Source organism: Capra hircus, chromosome 12 (genome assembly GCF_001704415.2).
Source record: "Capra hircus breed San Clemente chromosome 12, ASM170441v1, whole genome shotgun sequence".
Classification (NCBI taxonomy): Eukaryota; Metazoa; Chordata; class Mammalia; order Artiodactyla; family Bovidae; genus Capra; species Capra hircus.
The window spans coordinates 58,084,705-58,107,796 of NC_030819.1; the positions used below are offsets into that span (position 1 = coordinate 58,084,705).

The following is a 23,092-nucleotide window of genomic DNA, read 5'->3' on the forward strand; positions in this document are numbered from 1 at the left end:
ATTTCAGTAGTACTGCTGCTGCTGCTGCTAAATCGCTTCAGTCATGTCCAACTCTGTGCGACCCCATAGACAGCAACCACCAGGCTCCCCTGTCCCTGGGATTCTCCAGGCTAGAACACTAGATCTGGAATATTAATACAGTCTTTCTAATGTACAGAGATCAAAACTTTGGAGCTGCCAACTGATAATACACATTTATAGCAATAATTTTTTAAATTTGCTTAATTTATACAAACAAGTAAAATATAAAGTTGCTTTTATCTTTACCTCTGTGTCTCCTAGTCATCAAAGAAGATGGGTAAATATAGTTATAATATAGAAAAACTAGTTCTTAATAGGGTACAATTTTGTGAAATTTATGGCAAATAAGTTTTTATTAAAACCCAAAAAATTAGATTCAATGACAAGTCCATATAAAGCAATACCATATACAATTTTTAATAACCATAAAAGCACCATTATATAGAACACTTAAAATAATGCTTCACAAAACATTAGAAAGAAGTTGTTGGCCAACAAGAAATAAAGCATACATCCTACATGGTCTTATCCATGGTCTCACACCAAATTAATCCGATTCCAACCTGTTAAAATTTGATTTGGATTCATAAATTCAATATTAATATAAGAACTGTAGTAGAACTTTGTCTTAACGCCTCACAAAACACTGAGACTGCTCCTCATAAAAGGAGCATGACTTTTCCTGGTTCCATGTCAGGACATCCTGGGATGCTTCATTCCTTGTACGCCCAAAACTTTGGAGCTGCCAACTGATAATACACATTTATAGGCATAATTTTTTTAAATTGCTTAATTATTCCTCTTAAAAATTGGTGTTTTATAAAGGCAGGCTTGTTTTATGTACAGTGTTAGCTCAACAGCCAAACAGGTTTATCCCTGTTATCAAACAGGTTTATCCCTGTTTGATAAAGTGGTAGTTAAAACACAAGATGTGACTTGAAACAACGACACTGATTTTCCTCAGTAACTTGTATCGCTATTAAGATTTTAACAGATATTTTTAAAAATGACACACCGCTAAAGTGATAATTTCCCAAAGTGTCTACTTTGAAGGACAATATTTCCTTAGGTATAGACTTCCTGGTGTCTTCATCTTAAAGGAAAATCAATATCATCATTACAGCCACACATCTCACATTTTTGGATACACAGATGATCAAAAGTAGCAATGGCATTAAAAAATTGTTCCTGCCTACTATTTCTCCTCCACTTTTCCAACTTTCCTGATGGAGATGAATTTCCTGAAAAAATAGACTGCTTCAGAGAAAGGGCTACTGAAGCTTTATATTAAAAACACTTCAGTTCATTAATGAGCCTGTGTGGTTGATTACGTTCTTGGGTATGTTCTCAGGTTTCAGTTTTGAATTAGTTCTTTCCCTAGAGAAAAGATTTTGTTTAATCAAATCGGCAGAATTCCCAGCATCAGACCATGCACATAGGATCACTTTAACAAATGCTTGTTGAAGAGGCATGTAACGACTTCTGCACAGAAACTCTCAGGCTTGACTATTTACACTGGAATTAGAGCTCTGACTACCACTGAACGGAGAATAAATACCAAAAATTGAAGTAAAAACTGATTTAGGAAAATTCGGAATGCCTATAAGAGAGGCCTCTAATACCCATGGTGACAACCACCCCTTCTGTTAAAGGAGCTCTCATTAGTGAAACTGCCATGTGCCCTCCGGTTTGGGAACTCTGCGTAGGTGTTCCAGTACCCTGCACCGTTGGAAGGAGATGCATTATTCCTGTCCTGGTTTCTGTTCGCTCTGCTTGGTTTTTCTGCGTGCAGCACACTGTAAAAGGTAACATCATGTTCATACCGTTCTTTCATTCGGTGTATTTTCTCTCTTGGGACTCCATGAATGTTTCTTCTACATGGAAAAAAAAAAAATGCAAATGTTTAGTTAAGGCAGCATATCAAAATGAGTTATATTTTACAAGTATTTGTAGTTTACAAGTCCTGTATTATTACACAGATATGCACTCCCTATTCTCAGGATGGAACTCTGACAAAAGCAAAACATCATGTTAAGCAGTTATCGTTCAGCGTTAACTGTTTTTCATGCGGCCCTGCACACCCCCAAACTACCCTGAGGCTAGCAAAGAGGTAAAACATCAAAAAATGCTCTGTTTCTGGAAATCTCAAGTCTGTGCTTCAAAACATAAGACAGCACCATGAGCTCTTCTTATGTGTTTGCCAATTTGTTATGCATATATCAATAATCACTTATGTCAGTCCTAGATAATGCTGCTGCTGCTGCTGCTGCTGCTGCTAAGTCACTTCAGTCGTGTCCGACTCTGTGCGACCCCATAGACGGCAGCCCACCAGGCTCCCCCGTCCCTGGGATTCTCCAGGCTAGATCCTTATTAAAACAACATTCTTCAATTCTCATGGACATGAGAATCAATTAGGGATATAGTTTTGAAATGTAATTATCAGAGATTTCAACTAAGAATGGGGTCCATGAACTAGGACTTCTAAAAATTTTTTTTTTTTTTTTTTTGGCGGTGGTGAGTCTTTGTTGCCACAGTACCGGGGCTTTCTCTAGTTGCGGGACACGGGCCTCTCATTGCAGTGGCTTCTCTGTTGCAGAGCATGGGTTCTAGGTGTGTGGCGTCAGGAGTTGTGACATGTAGACTCAGTGGATACAGCTCCCAGACTCAGTAGTTGTCATGCATGTGCTTACTGCTCTGCAGCACATAGGATCCTCCTGGACCAGGGATCAAATCAGCATTCCTTGCATTGCAAGGCAGATTCTCAACCACTGGACCACCAGGGATGCCCCATGAACTAGGATTTTAACAATCACCTCAGCTGATTCTGACAGAGGTTTCCCTTGGGAAACACTATCTGTTTGTAACCACAAGATGAATTAGACTTATTCTTAAAAAGTAAATTCTGACCTCACTGGTTACTTTAAATCATTGACATTACCAAACAGCACAGATGGTGAATTATCAGAACCCATGCATTCAATCAACAAGTTAGTATTATTTGGACATTTATTGCTTTACAAACTAGAAGCGGCATCTAGACCATAAATGAACCACAGACTGTTCAATATCTGAAGGTCTTTGTGTAGCCTAAGTGCAAAAACACCACTCACAAGTGCAATCCCATGCAGAGGAAAGTGCTTTTAAATGTCCATTAAAGAAGCATTTTAGCAGAATGTTAAATATGTCCTTTTTGAGGACCAAGTCCAAGCCAAGATTTAGCATTTAGCATTATATTAGAAAACTGACCCCAAAGTAAAGTCTTTCACATTAATAATTCCAAAGTTATCAATTTCCAAGAATTACCATTTCTGGCCTGAAAACTACCATGTCCATTTCCAGCCTGAAAAGATTCTTTTGTTCGGTCTGAAATACCTGAAAACAGCAGGATACATAATGAGGAGCTAGAAAAACAAAGAAGTACCTTGCTAACTCTTGAACGTTGAATTTCCAGCGAGTGTCAGGTTCTCGGAATATAACTTCATAGTTATTTTCAAGTGCCTGATTTTTCAAAAGTACATAAAACATTGAAGACATGGTATGTATGTTTGGGAATGTTTATGCTGCCATTTAACATTTACTACAACTCTTTTCTAACATTCCTTTTGTTTAACCAGTAATTCAATGCCTTAATTTATGTTAACAAATACAGTTGGTACATATCCATACTTAGCCACTCTCAGATTATATTATGGTTCCCAATGATAAATTTTCAGTAATTCTACCTACTATGTTGGAAAATGACAAAAGTTCTTTGTTTTGAACCTTTAAAAAGATAGATCATTGAACTTGTTTTAAATTCCCTGTCCATAGGAATGAGCAATGAACTCCAAAGGTTTCCCACAGTCCCGTATATGTGATTATCATAAGTCCACTGTCACCAAGTGCCCTGACTAGTCCTCACAGCTTGGTGTACAAAGTGAGAGTACCAAAGGCACAGAGCTTGGGAAATAAAAATGATTTCCACATACTTCACATATTCTTCCCTCCAAAAAGTAGCTCTCCCATCCATGCCACATAGTTTGGCTCAATTCACTGTGCCATACTTCCTTGAGTTTAGATAATGATTACCATTTCCATGGAAACATCAAATGTTCTTTGCATTAATTAATTGACTACTACTTATTTTATCTCAAACTGAACTTTCTGTTATGACTACTGTTTGTTGTGTTATAAAATACAGAATAAAATGGGCTAAGTAAGGGGATTTCCTCTTCATTCTTTAGATGGACACTTCTAATTTCAGAAGGCTATCAAATATCATATGTGGAAAATAGTTAGTTTCTGTGTCTTAGTAGTAGCTGTGGATGGCTGGGAAAGATTGTGCATGTCTAGAAATTAGAAAATAAAAAGTAAAATGACTTCCCTTAAGCCACTCTCAGTTAAGCCCTGCCTCTTGGTTCTGAGTTGTGCCTTAATTAACCTGCCTCTTCATATCCCTGTCCATTTTTTCCCTAAGTGGATGTTTGATCCATGAACTGAAGTAACCACAAAGTTGATGCTCATTCTGTCCTACATTCAGCAAAGTCCCACAGTCTGGGCCTAAGTAAAACTGATGAAAGTATCTAGACAAAAGCACACCTCTATGTGAGCTACTCTGCCCAAAATATTTTAAAAAGGCTTAAAAACAGGCTGCCATGTGTCCAGTTTTAGAGATTCGCTTTAAAATTAGCCAAGTAGGGAGAATACTCAGCTGTTTTCTTCCTCTCCCTGTACGTTTGTGGATTTTTTCTCCTTATTACACACAGTAAGGAATGAAAACATATTAGCACAAAAGATGAAATATGTCTGAAAAGTAGATCAGACATACTTCATAAATAAAGAAAAATGTACACATTGCTTCATTCATCTGACTGTTCTGACAGTAGACGGCTGAATTGTTACCTTTATATGTGCATTTATGTTTGTATTCTAATATCTTAATAGGGTTACAGTGTTACTCCTGAATCTGTTTTTAAACTAAGAAATTCATTGCCCTGGAACTCCCATGCAGCAGAAGCACCACATAGTACTGAAGGCCCCAGCGTGGCAAAGAACTGTCCTATGAACATCATCTACAGCTCCACTGGAGGCATCACCTAGTCCAACACTTCTCAGCAGGTTTCAGCGGATGCTCCTACGTGTGCCTTCCCTTAGGAAAACAACCAAGACAGAAATGCTGTCAAGAATTCAGACCAAGGGCTATTTTTAAAATGTACCCTGAGGTAGTATTAGCATCTCAGCAAATTTCAGCCATTGAACGGCAGAGAAACGCTAAAATAAAACCTCTTTACCGGATTCCTGGGAGAACTACTATTAATGAATATGAGATCACAGAAGACCAAAAAAAGAAGAAAGAACAAATGTTTCAACTTTCTCACAAAATGTCCAGAACTGAAAATTCAGAATGATACTTCTTCCTACCATGACTGCATAGGGCTTCATTTCCCAGGCGTGGAGGTTGGTATTATCAATAATAATGGGGGATATGCCATTCCTCATTGCTTTTCTTGCTGCAACACAATGTTATATAACAGTGAACAACATGCAACAATCACAGAAGGGTGAGTGTACTCCATATTTTGTTATTTTTATTACAGGATGTCCTCATTACACAACTTTAATATTACCTATTTCAGAACCCATTATCAATAATTTTCTTTTTCCTGGAATCTAGGGAGATTACACACTGGCATTCTGTTTGAGAGGGAAAAATGGCAGAACTTTAGATTAAGCTCCTTCCATTTTTTTTTTTCATTTTGCAGGAGCTACAATCTATGTGCACAAGAGGATTTCCCAGGAGCTTGGAAAGGAATCTGTCACCTCTTTTCTGGTTCCACTCATGAGCTTCCTCCAGGAAGTCAGGATTGAACTCATAGGCACCATCTTCCCTGAAGAAAAAATCATCCGTGCTGAAAATCAGGGCTCTGGGAAAGTCGTGTTGCAACTGTCTGGAGAGTGGGGGAAACAAGAGATTATTTTATGACTATGCATTTTCACACTATAAATCATTTCCTTCTATCGTTAACATTTAGCAGTTTATACTTGTGAGACCACCAGGTTCGAGTTGTTGAAATTCATTTTAAAAAGAGAGATTCTCTCTAGAAGTTATCACTCCTTCATAGCGGTAAGGAGAAGGCTGAGAGGGGACTGTGCGTGTTGCCCAACTCTTTAACAAGTGCTGGTCACCACTGCGCTGATTTCTGCAGCTACCAGAACTGATTCTAGATGAAACTCTGGAGGTTTCGCTGCAGAGGTGACAAGAGTGGGCACAGCCCTCACTGACATTCCTCCGAGAAGCCCAAGTACCCCTGCTGCAGCCCCTTCCTGCACCCCCTTACCTGTCCTGGGTCCCCTCGCCTGGAGCTCTGTTCTCCATAAGGACCCATGTGAGACACTGGTTCTTGCTGAGGTATGAAATGTAGATAAAAGTGATGTGTGTGTTACCCCTAACAGGTAACATTTTAACAGTGACCTAAACCAAATTCTAAAACCAGCAGAAGAAAAGATGCAGATCCAACATTCCCTAGGCTTTCCTAAACTTCTATCACTCTCTCTGAATACTAAAATATCACACACAGAAAAAAAGAAAAAGCATAACGGAGTCCCCTCTTTAAAGCAGGAAAGGAAAAAAAAAAAAGCATATGAAGTTTTGTACATAATAACTTCAAAGAGAAGATATTTCCACATGAAATTCTTATTCAGACTTTTTTGGGGGAGAAGATGGCTATTGTGCTAGACAGTAGCAAAGTATATCTCTGAGCCTCCTTTCCTCACCTGTAAAAACTGAGGATAACAGCACCCATCTTGCTAAGTGAGGATGACTATCCAATAACCTGGGGAAGCACCTCACGCAGTGCCTGACACAATGAGCACACGGTTCTCTCCCTTCTCCCTGGGTTGCTCCCCAGCGTAATTCTAACTTCAAACAAATCCATCAGGCAGATACAATCCATAACAAAATGGCGGTGCTCAGAATAAAAAGATATTTAAAAGTTGGAGGGAGGACTTCCCTGGTGATCCAGTGGTTAAGAATCTACCAGTGCAAGAGATGTGGGTTTGATTCCTGGTCCAGGAAAATTCCACATGCTGCAGAGTAACTAAGCCTGTGAACCACAACTGCTGAGCCAGCATGCCTAGACCCCATGCTCTGCAACAAGAAGCCACTGCAATGAGAAGCCCGTGCACTGCAGCTAGAGAGTAGCCCCTGATTGCCACAACTAGACAGAAGCCCACACAGCAACGAAGCCCCAGCACAGCCAAAAATAAGTAACACTTAAAAAAAAAATGGAAAAAAAATGTTGGAACGTAACAAGAGCAGGAAACATAAAAAGAAAACAGAACTATTCAGCTCTGTTTGTTCTCCATCAAGAAGAATGCTCTTTAAGCAGGAAAAAGCATAAGGCAGTGAAACCACAGAAAATAGAGTAAAGCACCTAAGCTGCTTGAAACACTTAGGTTCAGTTCCTGATTTTCCACTACCGTCATGTGGCCTCTATTTCTAAGCTTCTGTGTGCTCCTGACTGAAAACTTGTATAATATCACGACCTATTAAACAGAGCTTCCAGTAAGGATGAAATGAGGTGAGGTACGCGAAAACATTTTTCAAGAGGTAAGGTACTTTACAAATACAAGGTACTGTTATTTTATTAATAATAGCAAATGAAGTCAGATTCTCCAACCAAAATTGTTTACATGCCATCGTAGTAGAGTGCATTGGAGTGTGTACATACTAGGAGGGGTGGCAAAGAAAATGTGGCCATTTTAAATACACCACAGATACAGAAATGGACAAGAAAGGCAAGATAAAGATCTGATAAAACGAATTTGCAGTTTCTTTGTAAATGTCTTTTGACTGTAAAGATACTCAAACTGAAAAGCTCAAATCAGATATCCAAACGTTAACCTCCAGGGCAAACAGTTATTATAAAGACACCTTAGAAGAAAATCTTAGGGCAACACTAACTGCACTTTCAGGGGTGCGTATTTTATATTTGTAAATGTGTTACAGTTTTGTTTTTTTTTTGTGTGTGTGTGTGTGTTACAGTTTTTGAATTATTTTCATCATTATCTAGTCTAAACATGAAAGCCTCATTCAGAGTTTAAATAATATTGTGTAACCTGTTTTCCTTATCTTTTGTGTACTAAGTTAAGCAACTCTGGATATTAGTTCCAGAACTTCTTAAATATCCGTTCTAAATCTGGCTTCATTTGTTTTCCTATTAAGTCTGCCACTTACAGCTTTGGTTTTGTCATTTTCAGAATGGAGTTTTTCTTTTCATAGACATAGCTTTATTTCCTCTTTATGGTTTATATTATCTACTAGAAGTTAATACTCTAATTTTTCATTAAAAAAAACTTTTTAAGACATGTTCAATTCACATTTTATTTGAATTCTATTCCCTTCTAGAAAGCAAAAAAAGAGAACACAGAAAAGAAAGTATTGCCTTGTTTGCAAAATTTTGCCTTAGAGTCAAAGTTAAATTGTTCAGGACCACTATGAAGCTGAACCACTTGCTCATCATTTCCCAAGACACATGTGACCATAGCCCATACGGTCCTCCTAACAAACAGGCAGGCAAATATAGGACCATTTTTCACCTTTACAACTCTAATGGAACTGGGGGACTGGAGAAGATGAAAGAGTGGACTTTTTGATCTTGCTGAATGATCGTTCCTTCAAAACTTGTTTTACCTTCACCTGAATGTTAAATCAGCACTGGCAGTCATGGTACATTTTGAATACTCAAGACTTAAAAGCTCTCCTAACTAAATGAAGAACTGATTCAAAAGGCAATCCTGAGAGTCTCACACTTCAGTGGAAGCAATAAATACCATTCCATCAGCTTCAGAAGTGACAAGCATAATGCCCCAGCTCTAGCTTTCTTTATGGTGGTCAGGAGCCTCATGCATTAGGGAAACTGAGAGAATGAAAAAAGGGAAAAAAAAAAGACAATTACATCCACATAATTTTCACCTCTGCAGTGCCCCCCAAACTCATCTGAAACTACTACTATGAGAGTAACTTAGGTTCTAATCTTGATTTCATAACATCACTCTTTTGTGTAATTCTTTTGTTTAATAATAGAGAACATTTGAATATATTTAGATATCTATTCGGAGAAAGCAATGGCAACCCACTGTAGTACTCTTGCCTGGAAAATCCCATGGGCGGAGGAGCCTGGTAGGCTGCAGTCCATGGGGTCTCGAAGAGTCAGACACAACTGAGCGACTTCACTTTCACTTTTCACTTTCATGCATTGCAGAAGGAAATGGCAACCCACTCGTTCTTGCCTGGAGAATCCCAGGGACGGGGGAGCCTGGTGGGCTGCCGTCTATGGGATCGGACAGAGTCGGACACAACTGAAGCGACTTGGCGGCAGCAGCAGCAGGTATCTATTAGTCACTCACCCACTCATTGACAAAGTCCAACATTAGTATGTAACTTTGAGTTGTACCCCTTATTATTGGAATTTTCCAACATGCAAAATAGACAGAATAACATAATCATTCCCCATGTACCCACAGTCCAGCTTTAACAATTATCATCATATGGCCAGTTTTGCTTCATCTGCTTCATACTTCATTTCACCAAATATCTTTTCAGTGTTCAAATTTCCTGATTGTCTCATAAATATATTCCTACAATTGGTTTGTTTGAATCTAGAGCTAAACCAGATCCACGCTTTGTATTTGGTCCCATTCCTTAAGTCTCATTTAGTCCATAGTTTTCCTACTCCTTTTTATTTCCACCTAAACCTTCCCCCCACAACCTTTTATATTTAGAAAATGTTCAAACCTATAGAAATAAGTTGAAAGAATACTATGAACATTCCTTACCCTCCATTATTAACATTTTTGTTAACAATGTTGTTAATGTCTTGCCTCATTTATTTCACTTCTCTCACATGTGTATTTTTGATGTAGCATTTAAAAATAAGTTGCAGACATCATGATACTTTGTTCCTAAGTGCTTTATCAAGTATCTTCTATAAATAAGAACATTATCCTAAATAATCACATAACTTAAAAATTGAATTATAAATTATAAATACTATACATAAATTATATACTAATTTATATTACAATTTTATATTACAGCTATTTATAACACATGCATGCTCAGGTACATCCAACTCTTTCTGACCCCATGGACTGTGTAGCCCACCAGGCTCCTCTGTTCATGGGATTTCCCCGGCAAGAACACTGGAGTGGGCAGCCATCCCGTTCAGGGGATCTTCCCGAGCCAGTGATCGAACCTGGATCTCCTGCACTGCAAGTGGATTCTTTACCTCTGAGCCACCAGGGAAGCCCTTAGCTATTTATAATAGCCAACGTTAATAGTTTTTTTAATTTAAAATGTCCTTCATGGTACCAATAATATCTTCACAGGTTCAAGTACAGCATTTAATTATTAACGTCTCTTTAGTGTCACTTAATCTAGAACTGTCCTCATGCCTTCTTTGGTTTCCCTTTTTTTTAAAAAAAAAAATTACTTTTAGTTGAAGGATAATTGCTGTACAATATTGTGTTGGTTCCTGCCATATGTTGACATGAATCAGCCATAGGTATATACTTGTCCCCTCTCTCCTGAACCTCCCTCCCTGCTTTCCCTTTTTGAAGAGTCTAGTCAGTTGGCTTGAGAATGCCCCATATTCTGTATTAGCCCGCTTATTTTCTCATAATTAGATCCAGATTAAACATGTTTGGAAGGAAAATACAGAGGTGATGTTTGAGTACCTGACTGCATGTGATGACCGTCTGTACCATCCTGCTAAGTTTATCACTTGGCTAACAGGTGGCATCAGCTAGTATTGCTTCCCTCGTGATACTACATCATGTTGGGGTGGGGAGGGTTGATGTAATGAGAGGCCCCGTGTACTATCCTATTCCCCAACAACCCTTCCCTCAATGAGGTTTATATTCATTGCTGATCACTGCCAAATGAGTTATTACACTGGGAAGAGCAGAATACTTACTATTTCATGTAATTTCTTCTGTATTTACTCGGTGGCATTGTCTAGTAAAGAAGAGCACTCTTTCCCTTTCCCCTTTTAATAATGCTTACCATCGTCATTCTTTACGATGCTCAAATTGTCCCAAATTTGCCCAGCAGGTGCCCCCTCAAGCTGGCTCCTGTGTCTTGGTCTACATCAGCCTTAAAAATATTACTTTTCCTTTCTAATTAGCAAAGTAACACATATTCAAGGCAAAATATTTTGGAAGAGAAAACTGCAAAACAGGAGAGATTCCTATATTCCTCAATCTAAAAATAATTACTAGTATTTTGATTGTCTTTCCAGGAGATAGAATTTTTTTTCTCATCTGATATTTTGTTCCATAAAAACAGAAACATAATGCAGAGAATATCAACTTCTTTTCACCAAACTTATTTCCACAGCAACTATTTCCCACCTCATGAAGTATGATTCTATGCCATTATTTTTTTAATTCATTATTTCAATTGGAGGCTAATTACTTGACAATATTGTAGTGGGTTTTGCCATACAATGACATGAGTCAGCCATGGGTGTACATGTATCTCCTATTCTGAATCCCCCTCCAGCCTCCCTCCCCATCCCATCCCTCAGAGTCGTACCAGTGCACTGGCCCTGAGCACCCTGTCTCATGCATTGAACCTGGACTGGCAAACTATTTCACATATAATATACATGTTTCAATGCTATTCTCTCAAATCATCCCACCCTCGCTTTCTCCCACAGAGTCCAAAAGTCTGTTCTTTATATCTGTAGGATCATCATTACCATCTTTCTAAATTCAATATATATGTGTTAATATACTGTATTGGTGTTTTTCTTTCTGACTTACTCTGTAGAATAGGCTTCAGTTTCATCCCCTCATTAGAACTGATTCAAATGTGTTCTTTTTAATAGCTGAGTAATATTCCATTGTGTATATGTACCACAGCTTTCTTATCCATTTGTCTGCCGAAGGACATCTAGGTTGCTTCCATGTCCTAGCTATTGTAAACAGTGCTGTGATGAATATTCGGGTACATGTGTCTCTTTCAATTCTGGTTTCCTCGGTGTGTATGCCCATCAGTGGGATTGCTGGGTCATATTAAGCCATTATTTTTGATGAGTTACTCATATGGATGAACCATAATTTACTTAACCAATACTCTGTGGTCAGGTATTTAGTTTGTCCCCAACTTCTTTGATTCTCAGCAAGTTTAAGTATTTTTCCTTATGTGTGCTGCTCATTTACACATATTCTTTTGTGAACTTCATTTTCATGTCCTGTGGTTGTTGATAAAACTTCCTTATTGGGAGGTTTATGTCTAAATGAATTTGTAAAATCCTTATTAAGTACCTCAATTTCTTTTTAATTTTGTTTATAATGAACTCTAACATACAAGTCTCAATTAATATAACTTTTTTTAGTCACATGAACTCATCTTTTATGTTCTACTTTGTCTTTGATAATACATTTATATGTCTTTCCCAACCCAAGATTATGTAAATATTCATCTATGTTCTATTATATTTCACTCCTCAATCCATCTAAATTTCAGCTTTTATGTGGTTAAAACAGAATGAAAATGGATCCCTATCTCAAGCCACTCACAAAAATCTGAAATGGATTAAAGACTTACATGTAAGACCTGAAGCATAAAACTCCTAGAAGAAAGCGTAGGGGAAAATCTCTTTGACACTGGTCTTGGCAATCAGTTTTTAGGTATTACATTAAAAAGCACAAGCCACAAAAGCAAAAAGTAGTAAAAGAGGCTACATCAAACTGAAAAGCTTCTACACAGCAAAAGAAACAATCAACAAAATAAAAAGGCAATCTACCAAATGACATCACCGACTCAAAGGACACGTGTTTGAGTAAGCTCGGGAGTTGGTTGGTGGACAGGGAAGCCTGATGTGCTGCATTCCATAGGGTTGCAAAGCATCGGACACAACTCAGTGACTGAAGTGAACTTACCAAATGGAAGAAAATATTTCCAAATCATATATCTGATAAGGGATTAATAACAAAAATATGTAAATAACTCATACAACTCATTAGCAAAAAAAAAAAAAAATCCAATTTAAAAAAGACCAGAGGATCTGAATAGACATTTTTCCCAAGACATACAAATGGCACACAGGTACATAGAAAGGTGCTCAACAGGGCTAATCATGAAGGAAATGCAAATCAAAACCCCAATGAACTATCACCTCACACCTGTTAGAATCGCTATCATCAGCAAGACAAGAAATTAAAAGTGTTGATGAGGATGTGGTGAAAAGGGAACCCTTGTGCACAGCTAAAAGGAAAGTAAATTATTGCAGCCTCTGTGGAAAACAAAATGGAGGTTTCTCAACAAGTTAAAAATAGAACTACCATAAGATCCAGTGATCCTACTTTTGGTTTACACCCAAAGAAAATGAAAACAGGATCTTCACATTATCTGTATACTCCCCATGTTTATTAAAGCATTATTCACAATAGCCAAAATATGAAAACAAGTGTTTGTCAGTGGGCAAATGGATAAATGTGGTAAATATATGCAATGGGATATTTTTCAGCTAGGAAAAAGAAGGAAATCCTTCCATTTGTGACAACATCAATGAACTTTAAGGTCATTAAGTGAAATAAATCAGACAAAGACAAATGCTATATGACCTCACTTATATGTGGAATCTAAAAAAGTCAAACTCATAGAAACAGAGTATAGTGATGGTTTCCAGGGGCCGAGGGTGTGGGAAATGTCGGTCAAAGGGTACAAACTTCCAAGTAAAAGATGACTAAGTTCTGGGGATCTAATGCACAGCACGGTGGTTACTGCTAATTCTGTATTACGCACCAGGAAGCTGCTGAGTAGATCTTAATATGTTCTCATCACAGAAAAGAAATGGTGATTATGTGACACAATGGAGGTGTTAGCCAAGACTACAGAGGTAACCATTTTTCAACACAGGAAGGTATCAAATCAACACACTATACAAGTTAAACTTACATAATGTGTCAGTTACACCTCAATAAAGCTGGAAATAAAAAAAAGACGAGTGGCACACACGGATTAAAACCCAGGCTTCTGGCCTCAGAGCTTTACACTAAACAACTGTGACTGAGTGCTATAAAATAAGCCAGTTATCTTCTTTCTCTAGTGACAATGAGGTTGTCTGCAATTTTCTGTACCATAAACAAAATTTTCAGTGAACATCACTGTGCCAATCTCCTTGTGAATATGTAGAACATCTCCTGAGGGTATATCCTCAAGTGGAATAGAAATGGAAACATTTTAGGTTTTTTTGAAACAGTAGAACAGGTGTTATTTAAAATTTCCTTCTTTCAGAAAAAAGAAAATTTTTTTTTCTGACAAAATATATGGTCCATGAAGGCAGGGATTTTTGTATTTTTTTGTTCAATGCTCTATTCTACGAGACATAATAGATATTTGTTAAGTGTATGCTGTTGCTGCTGCTGCTAAGTCACTTTAGTCGTGTCCGACTCTGTGCGACCCCATAGACAGCAGCCCACCAGGCTCCCCTGTTCCTGGGATTCTCCAGGCAAGAACACTGGAGTGGGTTGCCATTTCCTTCTCCAATGAAAGTGAAAAGTGAAAGTGAAGTCGCTCAGTCGTGTCCGACTCCTAGCAACCCCATGGAATGCAGCCCACCAGGCTCCTCTGTCCATGGGATTTTCCAGGCAAGAGTACTGGAGTGGGGTGCCATTGCCTTCTCCAGGTAAGTGTATGACTGGTTCTTAAATATCAGGTTCTGTTGCCTTAATTATGCAAACTTTGTATAGGGTGAAAAGAATCTGTGAGAATTTCTATTTGCTCTTTATGTGTTGAGAATTTTACCAAAACCTCAGGTTTATCCTCAAAGGAGACTGGGAAAGAGCATTCTTCTTAGACTCCAGTATTTCCTCTGGATGTTATCGGAATCTTCCCCCAATGCTTTAAGCTGGGAGACAGGAAACAGGTTCAGCAACTCAGCAACCTGAGGAGAATGGGGCGGGAGCCATAGCTGTAAAAATCTTGGGCCTGGTGTGGCTGATCTTCTTGGTGCTGCCAACTGCAACACCAAGGCTGAGCCTTGCCCTTAGGCAGATGGAGCTCAGCCATCACCAGCTTCATGGATGTTGCCAAGCCACAGGGGCTAAGGGCACTCCAGTGAATAGTTCCCAGGCCATCCTACTGCTCACTCTTGCCCTCACACTTCCAAAGCAGGGCATGCTTATGAGATCCCAAACCAGACTCCCAGTTAGCCCTCATGTGCCAGAGTGGCTTCACTGCAGTTTCCAGCAGAAATTCCTTTCAGAGTCTTGCGTGTGAACAGCAACTTTCCAGAGAATTCAGCAATGCCACAGGTTTCTCCTGTGTTTAATGCTTTGCTGGTCAACTCAGTCATGCTTCGACGAGAAGGAATCACATAACAACATGTAGGTTCCTTACCCTGACAGTTGAAATACAGATAAACTAAGTTCTTTTTATAGGGTCTTGACAAGTTTTTTTCATTACACAATAGATTGAAATCAACCTCAATTACACTTTGATCAGGTCACTCTCAGTAGCCTCTTCCTTTGGTGCAGAAGAAAAAGGTCTGATTAGAAATAAGGAGAATTTATCCACTATGACCTTGATCAAGATACATAACTTCTTGAAATAATGCCATTTGCAGCAATATAGACAGACCTAAAGATTATCCTACTAAACAAAGTCAGAAAGAGAAAGACAAATACCAAATGGGTATCATTTATATGTAGAATCTAAAATAACAATACAAATCAACATAATCTATGAAAAAAAACCAGATTCACAGATATACACAAGAGACTTGTGGTCATCAAAGGGGAAGGGGGACGGGAGGGAAGGAATGGGAGTTTGGAACTGGCAGAGGCAATTATGTGTAGGGAGGATAAACAACAAGGTCCTACACAGAGAACTATATTCAATATTCTGTGACAAGCCATAATGGAAAATAATGTGAAAAAGAATACATACATATACATGAGTCACTTTGCTGTACAGAAAAAATTAACACAACATTGTAAATCAACTATACTTCAATAAAATTTTTTAAAAAGATGTATAACTTCTTAGTGTTTAGTGTCTTCAGCTTGGACTAGATGAACTCTGTGAGAACTTTCTGATCATTTCCTGAGATTTCTCTATAAAAATATTCTTCCCCTTTTCTTTCTTTCTCTATTTCTACTGCTTCTCTAATCGTAACCACACCTATGACATTACATTGCCCCAATTCAGTACGATCTTCTTCCCACACCCCAGTAGCTCAAGGACTATGGTGGTGGCGATTCTCGTTGTTACCTTTCTAGTACATGACTGTGAACAGACACTGCACTGTGTGTTCTTACTCTCCGTGATCACAGGTAGCATATATAGTCCTCTTTCTTCCCAACCTTCAGCGAGAGGCACTGCAAGGACTCTCAGCACTGGGGAGAAGAGATTCAGGAACTACCTTAGGAAAAAAATCACTAAAAATATAAAGTCAGTAGCTTCTCCAAGTAGACCTGAGTGGCTGAAAATCTGAGATGTCACCTGCCTGATGCTCTAATTTTCATACACACAGACCTGGAATACTACAAACTCTCTATTTTGACCTTGCTTTTACTTATGAGAGCCCTAGCCTCATAACTAAAAACACCATGGTCCACAGCACTGTGGAGTGAATATGCTCTGGGGTCTAATTACTCACTACTTAGTTAACCTAACTAATCCCCTCTTCCCACTGCTTCTTTTTTTTTAAACTGCATTTGGTTTAAAGTGTACCTTCGTCCCCATCTCTGTTCTATGATTGCATCACATCAGGAAAGCATCCTTTCACCTCCTTGGACAGCTCTGGTGCCAAGAAATTAAAAAAAAACAAAAACATATTTCTCTTGATGAATTGTCCAGACATATGATTAAGGAGAAAAGACAGCTGTCAGTGAGCATCCTTTGAGCCTACTGAGTCCATATCACAAACCATTTTTGATGGTGCCAAAACAAACTAGCACATTGCAAAGGATGTGTGTCATAAAGCATGGTCCCCAGGCTTTGCTTGGACTCATACTTAAAGATTTAAAACGCACGAACTGACTTAAGGTTGAGAACTTTTAATTTTTCAAACAAGACTATTAAAAATTAAAAAAAAGACTACCCTAAACTATTGCCATTTTAAAAGGACATTAAAAAAAAAAAGGACATTTTAGTCATATATTTATGTAAGGCAATATTATTGAGTTACAAAGTAAAGAGATTCTGACACATGCTATAACATAGATGAACCCTGAAAACATTAAGCTAAGTGAAATAAGCCATACACAAAAGGAAAAATACCATTTGATTCCCCTTTCATAAGGTATCTAGAGTAGTCAAATACAGAAACAGAAAACAGATCAGAGGTAGGTTACTAGGAGCTGAGGGGAAGGGAGAGGCACTGCTTAATGGGTACAGAGTTTCTGTTTGTGGCAATAAAAATTTTTTATAAAAGACAGTGGTGATGACAGCATATCATGTAACTGATAGCACTGAATCGGACACACTTAAAAACGGTTAAAATGTCCTCAAAGGGGGGACATTACACACACATACACAGAATGCACAGAAGTAAACAGAAGTCCATAGATGTTTTCATTGAAGTCAGAGGAAAGAACAGGTGCAGATCCAAATGAGTATATATCAGTTCAGCTGTGGAAACAAACAGTTCTGGATCACCTGCTGAGGGTAAAAGGGTCTTGGAATTGGAATTCTATTTCTTCTCTCAATCCTATACTTTTTTGTCCAGCTTTTTAACATTTTCCGTGGTCTGGCCCTGGGTACCTAACCAACACACTCAATATCAACAATTCACCGCAATCAAGCCCTGCTCCTCGTGAGCCTAGAACACTCTGGTCTTTCCCATTTCCATCTTCTTATGTATGATGCTAATCCTTTTCCTTGGCTTTCTGGTCTTCAGACATCCTCCTGGTCTTCAAGGCCAGCCTGAGAACCACCTCCACATGGAGGAGACTAACTCTTCCCTAATCATCCTATCCTCCTAATAGCCATCCTCAGTGACTCCACTGGCCTTGACCACCGCCAGCACAGAAGAGGCTATTTCCCATGAGACTTTACTTACCCACAGCAGTGTGCTGGTTACTATCTTCCATTTGTTAGTCTTGTGTAGGCTCCTTCTCTCAATCTTATATTATATATACCTTACTGTGCTTAGTCACTTAGTCGTATCCAGTTCTTTGAGACACCATGGACTGCAGCCCACCAGGCTCCTCTGTCCATGGGGATTCACCAGGCAAGAATACTGGAGTGGGATGCCAAGCCTTCCTCCAGGGGATCTTCCCAACCCTGGATTGAACCCAGGTCACATTTCTGGCAGATTCTTTACCATCTGAGGTAATAGCCTTATCAGTACTTAGGAAATACTTCTGTTGTTGACTAGTGAATAATTAACAATAGTTGGTATTTATGTAGCCCACACATTCTACAGTGCTTTCACATTCATAAGCACAGGATAATTGTTTTTTTTTAATATAAGTTTATTTTATTGGAGGCTAATTACTTTACAATATTTTATTGGTTTTGCCATACATTGGCATGAATCTACCACGGGTATACATGTGTTCCCCATCCTGAACCTCCATCCCACCTCCCTCCTCATCCCATCCCTCTGGGTCATCCCAGTGCACCAGCCCCAAGCAACAGGATGATTGTTTATCACAGTATCTTAAATCCTCACAATAAACTAACTAAAGGAACAGTAGCTCCATTTTAATGAAAAAGAACCTGAGGTGTTCAATCAAATGATCAATACTAGTTCATAGGCTAATAAAATATAATAAAATAGGTCATAATTAAATAATTAATAGCCCTGAGTAATTAAAATCAGTCTCCTTACAGATTAAAAAAACTTCCTGGTATGTCCAAACCAAGAATAACCCTAGGGAAGCCCTTTATATAAAAAAGTACTTAGTTACTTGGTTATTTAATAAATGCTTCATCATAAGCCAAGTTATTGAATAAAACTACTTTCAGCTAACTTACAAAGTTATTTTCACCTTTAAAAAGTTTACAAACTTTTTATGCAAAAAGTTGAGAAGAAACGAGAAAGTCAGGGGCAAAACTCTGTATTCTATCCACTGCCTAAAAATCAACAGCTATACTTATCTTTTTACACATTTCTTAAAACAGAAAATGGAATTTTTGTGTATATTAGAACATAGATGTCAAATGTACATCCATTTTTCATTAATGACACGTGATTTATAAGCCAATCCTCTATTTTTGTACACTTAAGTTGGCTCACATTTTTTTCTAGGACATCAAAACTCTGTGCTGAACATCCCCCTAATCTCATGCACTTGTCCAGTTATTGCCTTAGGATGAATTCCTGGAAGTAGAGTTTACAGACCAATGACAATAACCTATTTTTGAAATGCTTTTTAAATGAAATAGAGGTGATAAAACACATATAGCAGGGAAGCTAATTTTTTAGTACTCTGATGTACTTAAAAATTTTAAGGCAGATATAAACTTTAACTGTTTTTTAACATGCCCGTAGAATTTAAATAGATGTTTTCCACATTCCAGTCCCTGCAAAGTGTGAAAACATACAGATGAAAAGCACAGAAATCTAACATTGATTTGGGAGACCAGACAGAGCCTAATTTCAAAAGCATTTTTATTTTTTTAATCAAATGAGAAATGAAAGTTAAGTAGAAAAAGAGATGAACCCGCATTTGTAAAAACAGATCTCCTTCAATTTTTTTTAAGGTTTTATTTTCCTGATTCAAGAAATACATGCTTATTATAGAAAATTTGGAAAATACATAGAATAATAAAAATATTAATTTCCCAGAATCCAACAATACATAAGACAGCCTTACAGTTTTTACTACTTTCTTACCTATGTGTATTTTTTTAAAACAATTTGCAATCCTCCTTCTCTCCCCGCAAATGGCCTGTGACGTTCTACATCCTCACTGCAGGCCTCTCTCCTTGCTGAGCTGTGGCTTGTATCCTTGCCTGCTCTCCTGATTTCCATGTAAATACACAACCCACCCCAAAGCAGGGCCAAAGTTCTGTGTTCTCAGAATTGCCCATGTCCAGCCTATCCAAGAGAACTCACAACGTCAGCTCCCAGCTGCCTCCTTCACTTCAGAGTCAGGCTTCTCCCCAGGAATACCATGAAGATGATCTCAGCTGGTCAACATCTTCAGCAGAAATGAATGCCTCTTAAAATGTATACAGCAGTTTAAGGTTTAACAAGTTCTCTCACACAGATGTAATCCTCACAGGAGTCCTCTGAAGTAGACGGAGCAGATTTCCCTGTTTAACAGGGAAGGAAACTGAGGAGTTGAGAGCATAGCTATTCCATGGCAGAGCTTGGATTTGAAGCCTTAAATTAGGACTTCCCTAGTGGTCCAGTACTTAAGATTCTGCACTTCCAATGCAGAGGCACAGGCCCGATCCCTGTTCCAGGAACTAAGGTCCCATGAACCACTGGGTGTGGCCAAAAAAAAAGAAAAGCCATAAATTGACTCAAAGTTCAGGGCTCTTTACCTAGCCATTAGTAACAAAACACTTTTAAGTCATACAATTAGAAATTAAGAGCTAGAAAAATCTTCAGTAAATCACATCTAACCTAATCTCTGTCTTACTATTCACTTATAAGGAAAGTAAAGAACAGCTAGGTGACTGTCCAAAGACAGTTGGTGACTGTCTTGTGACAATGAGGGTCTAAAGGCACAATGTTCAGACTTCCAGGCCAGTGCTCATGGCAGCCATCCCTAGAGAGACGTTCTTTAATAAGTCGGTCTCTTATCTGGTGTCTTCCGCTTAGCCAAAAGTCAAAGTGTAGATGTGAGAGCCAGAAGGGACCTTATGATCAACCAGGCCAATGCACTAGCTTTGGAGATGAAGAAAGTGAGGCCCAAAAACCCACTTCTGCTGTTCAATTCTGTGCACCCTGCACTCACCGTATTACTCCCCTCTGGGTAGCTCGAAACAAAATCTGGCCAAAGACGTTTATTCCCTTCTTGGACACAGTGTGTGAGAGGCCACAGATCAGCAAGGCCAAAGTAAAACTGAACAGGGTTTGACTGCAAGAAGTATCTGGTTGGTAACAGATGTACCCACCATGACTGTATCATAAAATAACCAAGTTCTGCCAGGTTCCAGGAAGGCTTCCCCATTCTCCACTCAGACAGAGAAAAGACCTATTAAAATGTGTGTGGTTCTTAGAAAAGGGTACCAATGGCCATTTGGAAGTCATTTGAATCTGTGAAAATGTAGCAATAAGGTTTCGCTAAAGGCAAATCAGCCAGGAATCCTAATTAAAACTGGCAACACATCCCCAGGGCTGTCATCTTTCCCTGACCCTAAAGGACCCAGCCCTTCCTCCCACGTTCTTTGTGTACCATTCAAATCCGCTTCTGATTGTACGTTGCCACATGGATTCTTTTTCTAAGGTTCCACAGTTCGACGGCCAGCCCCCATGATTCTACAGCTAGCTAGCCTTATGTCTCTGGTGAGACGGAAACCTCTTTGAGGGCCAGGGACCACTTCTACTGAACACATACTACTGCCAGACACTGCGCTTTTGCAGGATAAGATGTGGCCCCTACCTCCAAGAAACTTACAGGATAAACAAAACCATGTGCAAAACTGAGCACAGCTGCAGAGGTGTAAACAGGAAGCAGAGGAGCCCAGAGTAGGAGGATAACAGACTTGAGTCTTAAAGCGCTGTTGCAATCAGTTAGGGAAAGGGCAGAGGAGGGGCAAGCCAGGCAAAGGCAAACCAGGCAGGCGGGCCAGCGTCAGCAAAGCCAAGGAGAGAAACAGTTCAACGCTGCAGAGTGGTGGGAGTTGAGGCTGGAGCGGCAGGCCTAGCAAGGTGGCCAAGGTAACAAGCCCGTGTCATTCACGCTGACCCGGTACCGGGGCAGCTGACGCAATTTGCAGGTAAACTAATTTGGGCTCCTTGGGCACAGTTTAAAGGCTGTGTCGGTGACGGCCTGCGAGGCCACGCGACCCCCTCCCAGGGGCACCTGTGCGCCTTCGCACTCGCCAAAGCACACGCGGGTCTGCCTCCACCCCCCAGATATTCTACGCGATCGCGCGCCCTGGCCCGGCCCCGACCCCCGGCCCCCGAGCGTGTCCGCTCCGGTTTAAAACGCCTGTTGACGCACTGTGGCGGGTGCCTGCGCGCCAGCGGGCGGCCCAGAGGTCTTCTCTGCAGTCACCATCCGGCTTTTCCGAAGAAGGCTGCCCTTGGGCCCCCGACCCCAGGCTGCGAGAGTCGGGGAGAAGGCGTCCAGCCCCGCTGTGCGGTGGGGGCGGGGGAGGGTCCGCGCGGGGGGCCGGTGCCATGGGGGCTCGCGCCAGGCGCGGTGCCGACCACCGTCCTCCCGCGCGGGCGCAGCCTGGGAACCCACGGCACGGGCCCCCGCGTCTCAGGCCCGCGGCCCGGCCGGGAACTGGGTGGCCCGGCTTCCCCTTGGCAGGCGCGGGCTGGACCGGAGCCCGACGGGGACTCGGCGCGCGGCGCATCATTACCTGGCCAGTGTAGTTTTCCCCGAGCCCGGGAGGCCTCGTAGGAGGTAGAGGTGTTTCCGAAAGCTGTGGCGGCGCGGAGGTGTCCCACGCGGGGGCGGCGGGGCTGGCGGCCGAGGAGGCGGCGGCTGCTGCTGCCGGAGGCTCAGCCTCCCAAAGGATTCAAGAAAACTCTCCTCCATGGGGTGGGGGCTGGCGGCGAGAGCCCTGCGTTCCCTTTCCTGAAGTCACGGTCTTGGCCAAAGCTGTTGTTTTTGTGGCTCTCCGGCCATGTGATAGATGGAGGGGCGGGCGCTCGCAGGCCAGCCCCTCCTTCCCACCCGCCCAAACCGCGCTGCGTGGGAGGGGTCGTCCCTACCTGGAAAGCCGGGGACGCTGGGAGACTGACAGCCAGGAAAACCTCGGCGACCGACCTCCACTCCTCTCCACCGCCCACCCTCACCTCCAGCCCAGCCCGTGGCTCCCTGCCCCTGTCGCCCTGGGCCCACCGAACGGGACACTGATCACTTCCCCGGGCTGCCCGCGTGGAAGGCAGGCCTTCTGCAAAAGCCCTACCCCATCCCACCGCCCACTAGGCCTTGAAAGTGA

General features: G+C 40.5%; 1 protein-coding gene across 2 annotated transcripts; it reads right to left on the reverse strand.

Annotated features, from left to right (window-relative positions):
- Positions 413-22,934, reverse strand: N4BP2L1 (NEDD4 binding protein 2 like 1). Of its 2 annotated transcripts, none has more exons than XM_018056631.1 (5): positions 22,508-22,934; positions 5,821-5,948; positions 5,422-5,510; positions 3,325-3,393; positions 413-1,895 (listed from the first exon to the last, which is right to left on the reverse strand). In XM_018056631.1, the coding sequence occupies exons 1-5, from the start codon at positions 22,684-22,686 to the stop codon at positions 1,839-1,841; spliced, it is 522 nt and encodes a 173-aa protein (XP_017912120.1). In that variant the 5' UTR covers positions 22,687-22,934; the 3' UTR covers positions 413-1,838. The 2 variants fall into 2 exon arrangements, with proteins under 2 accessions (XP_017912120.1, XP_017912119.1); XM_018056630.1 differs by lacking the exon at positions 3,325-3,393 and adding an exon at positions 3,443-3,519 and having other exon boundaries at positions 22,508-22,927.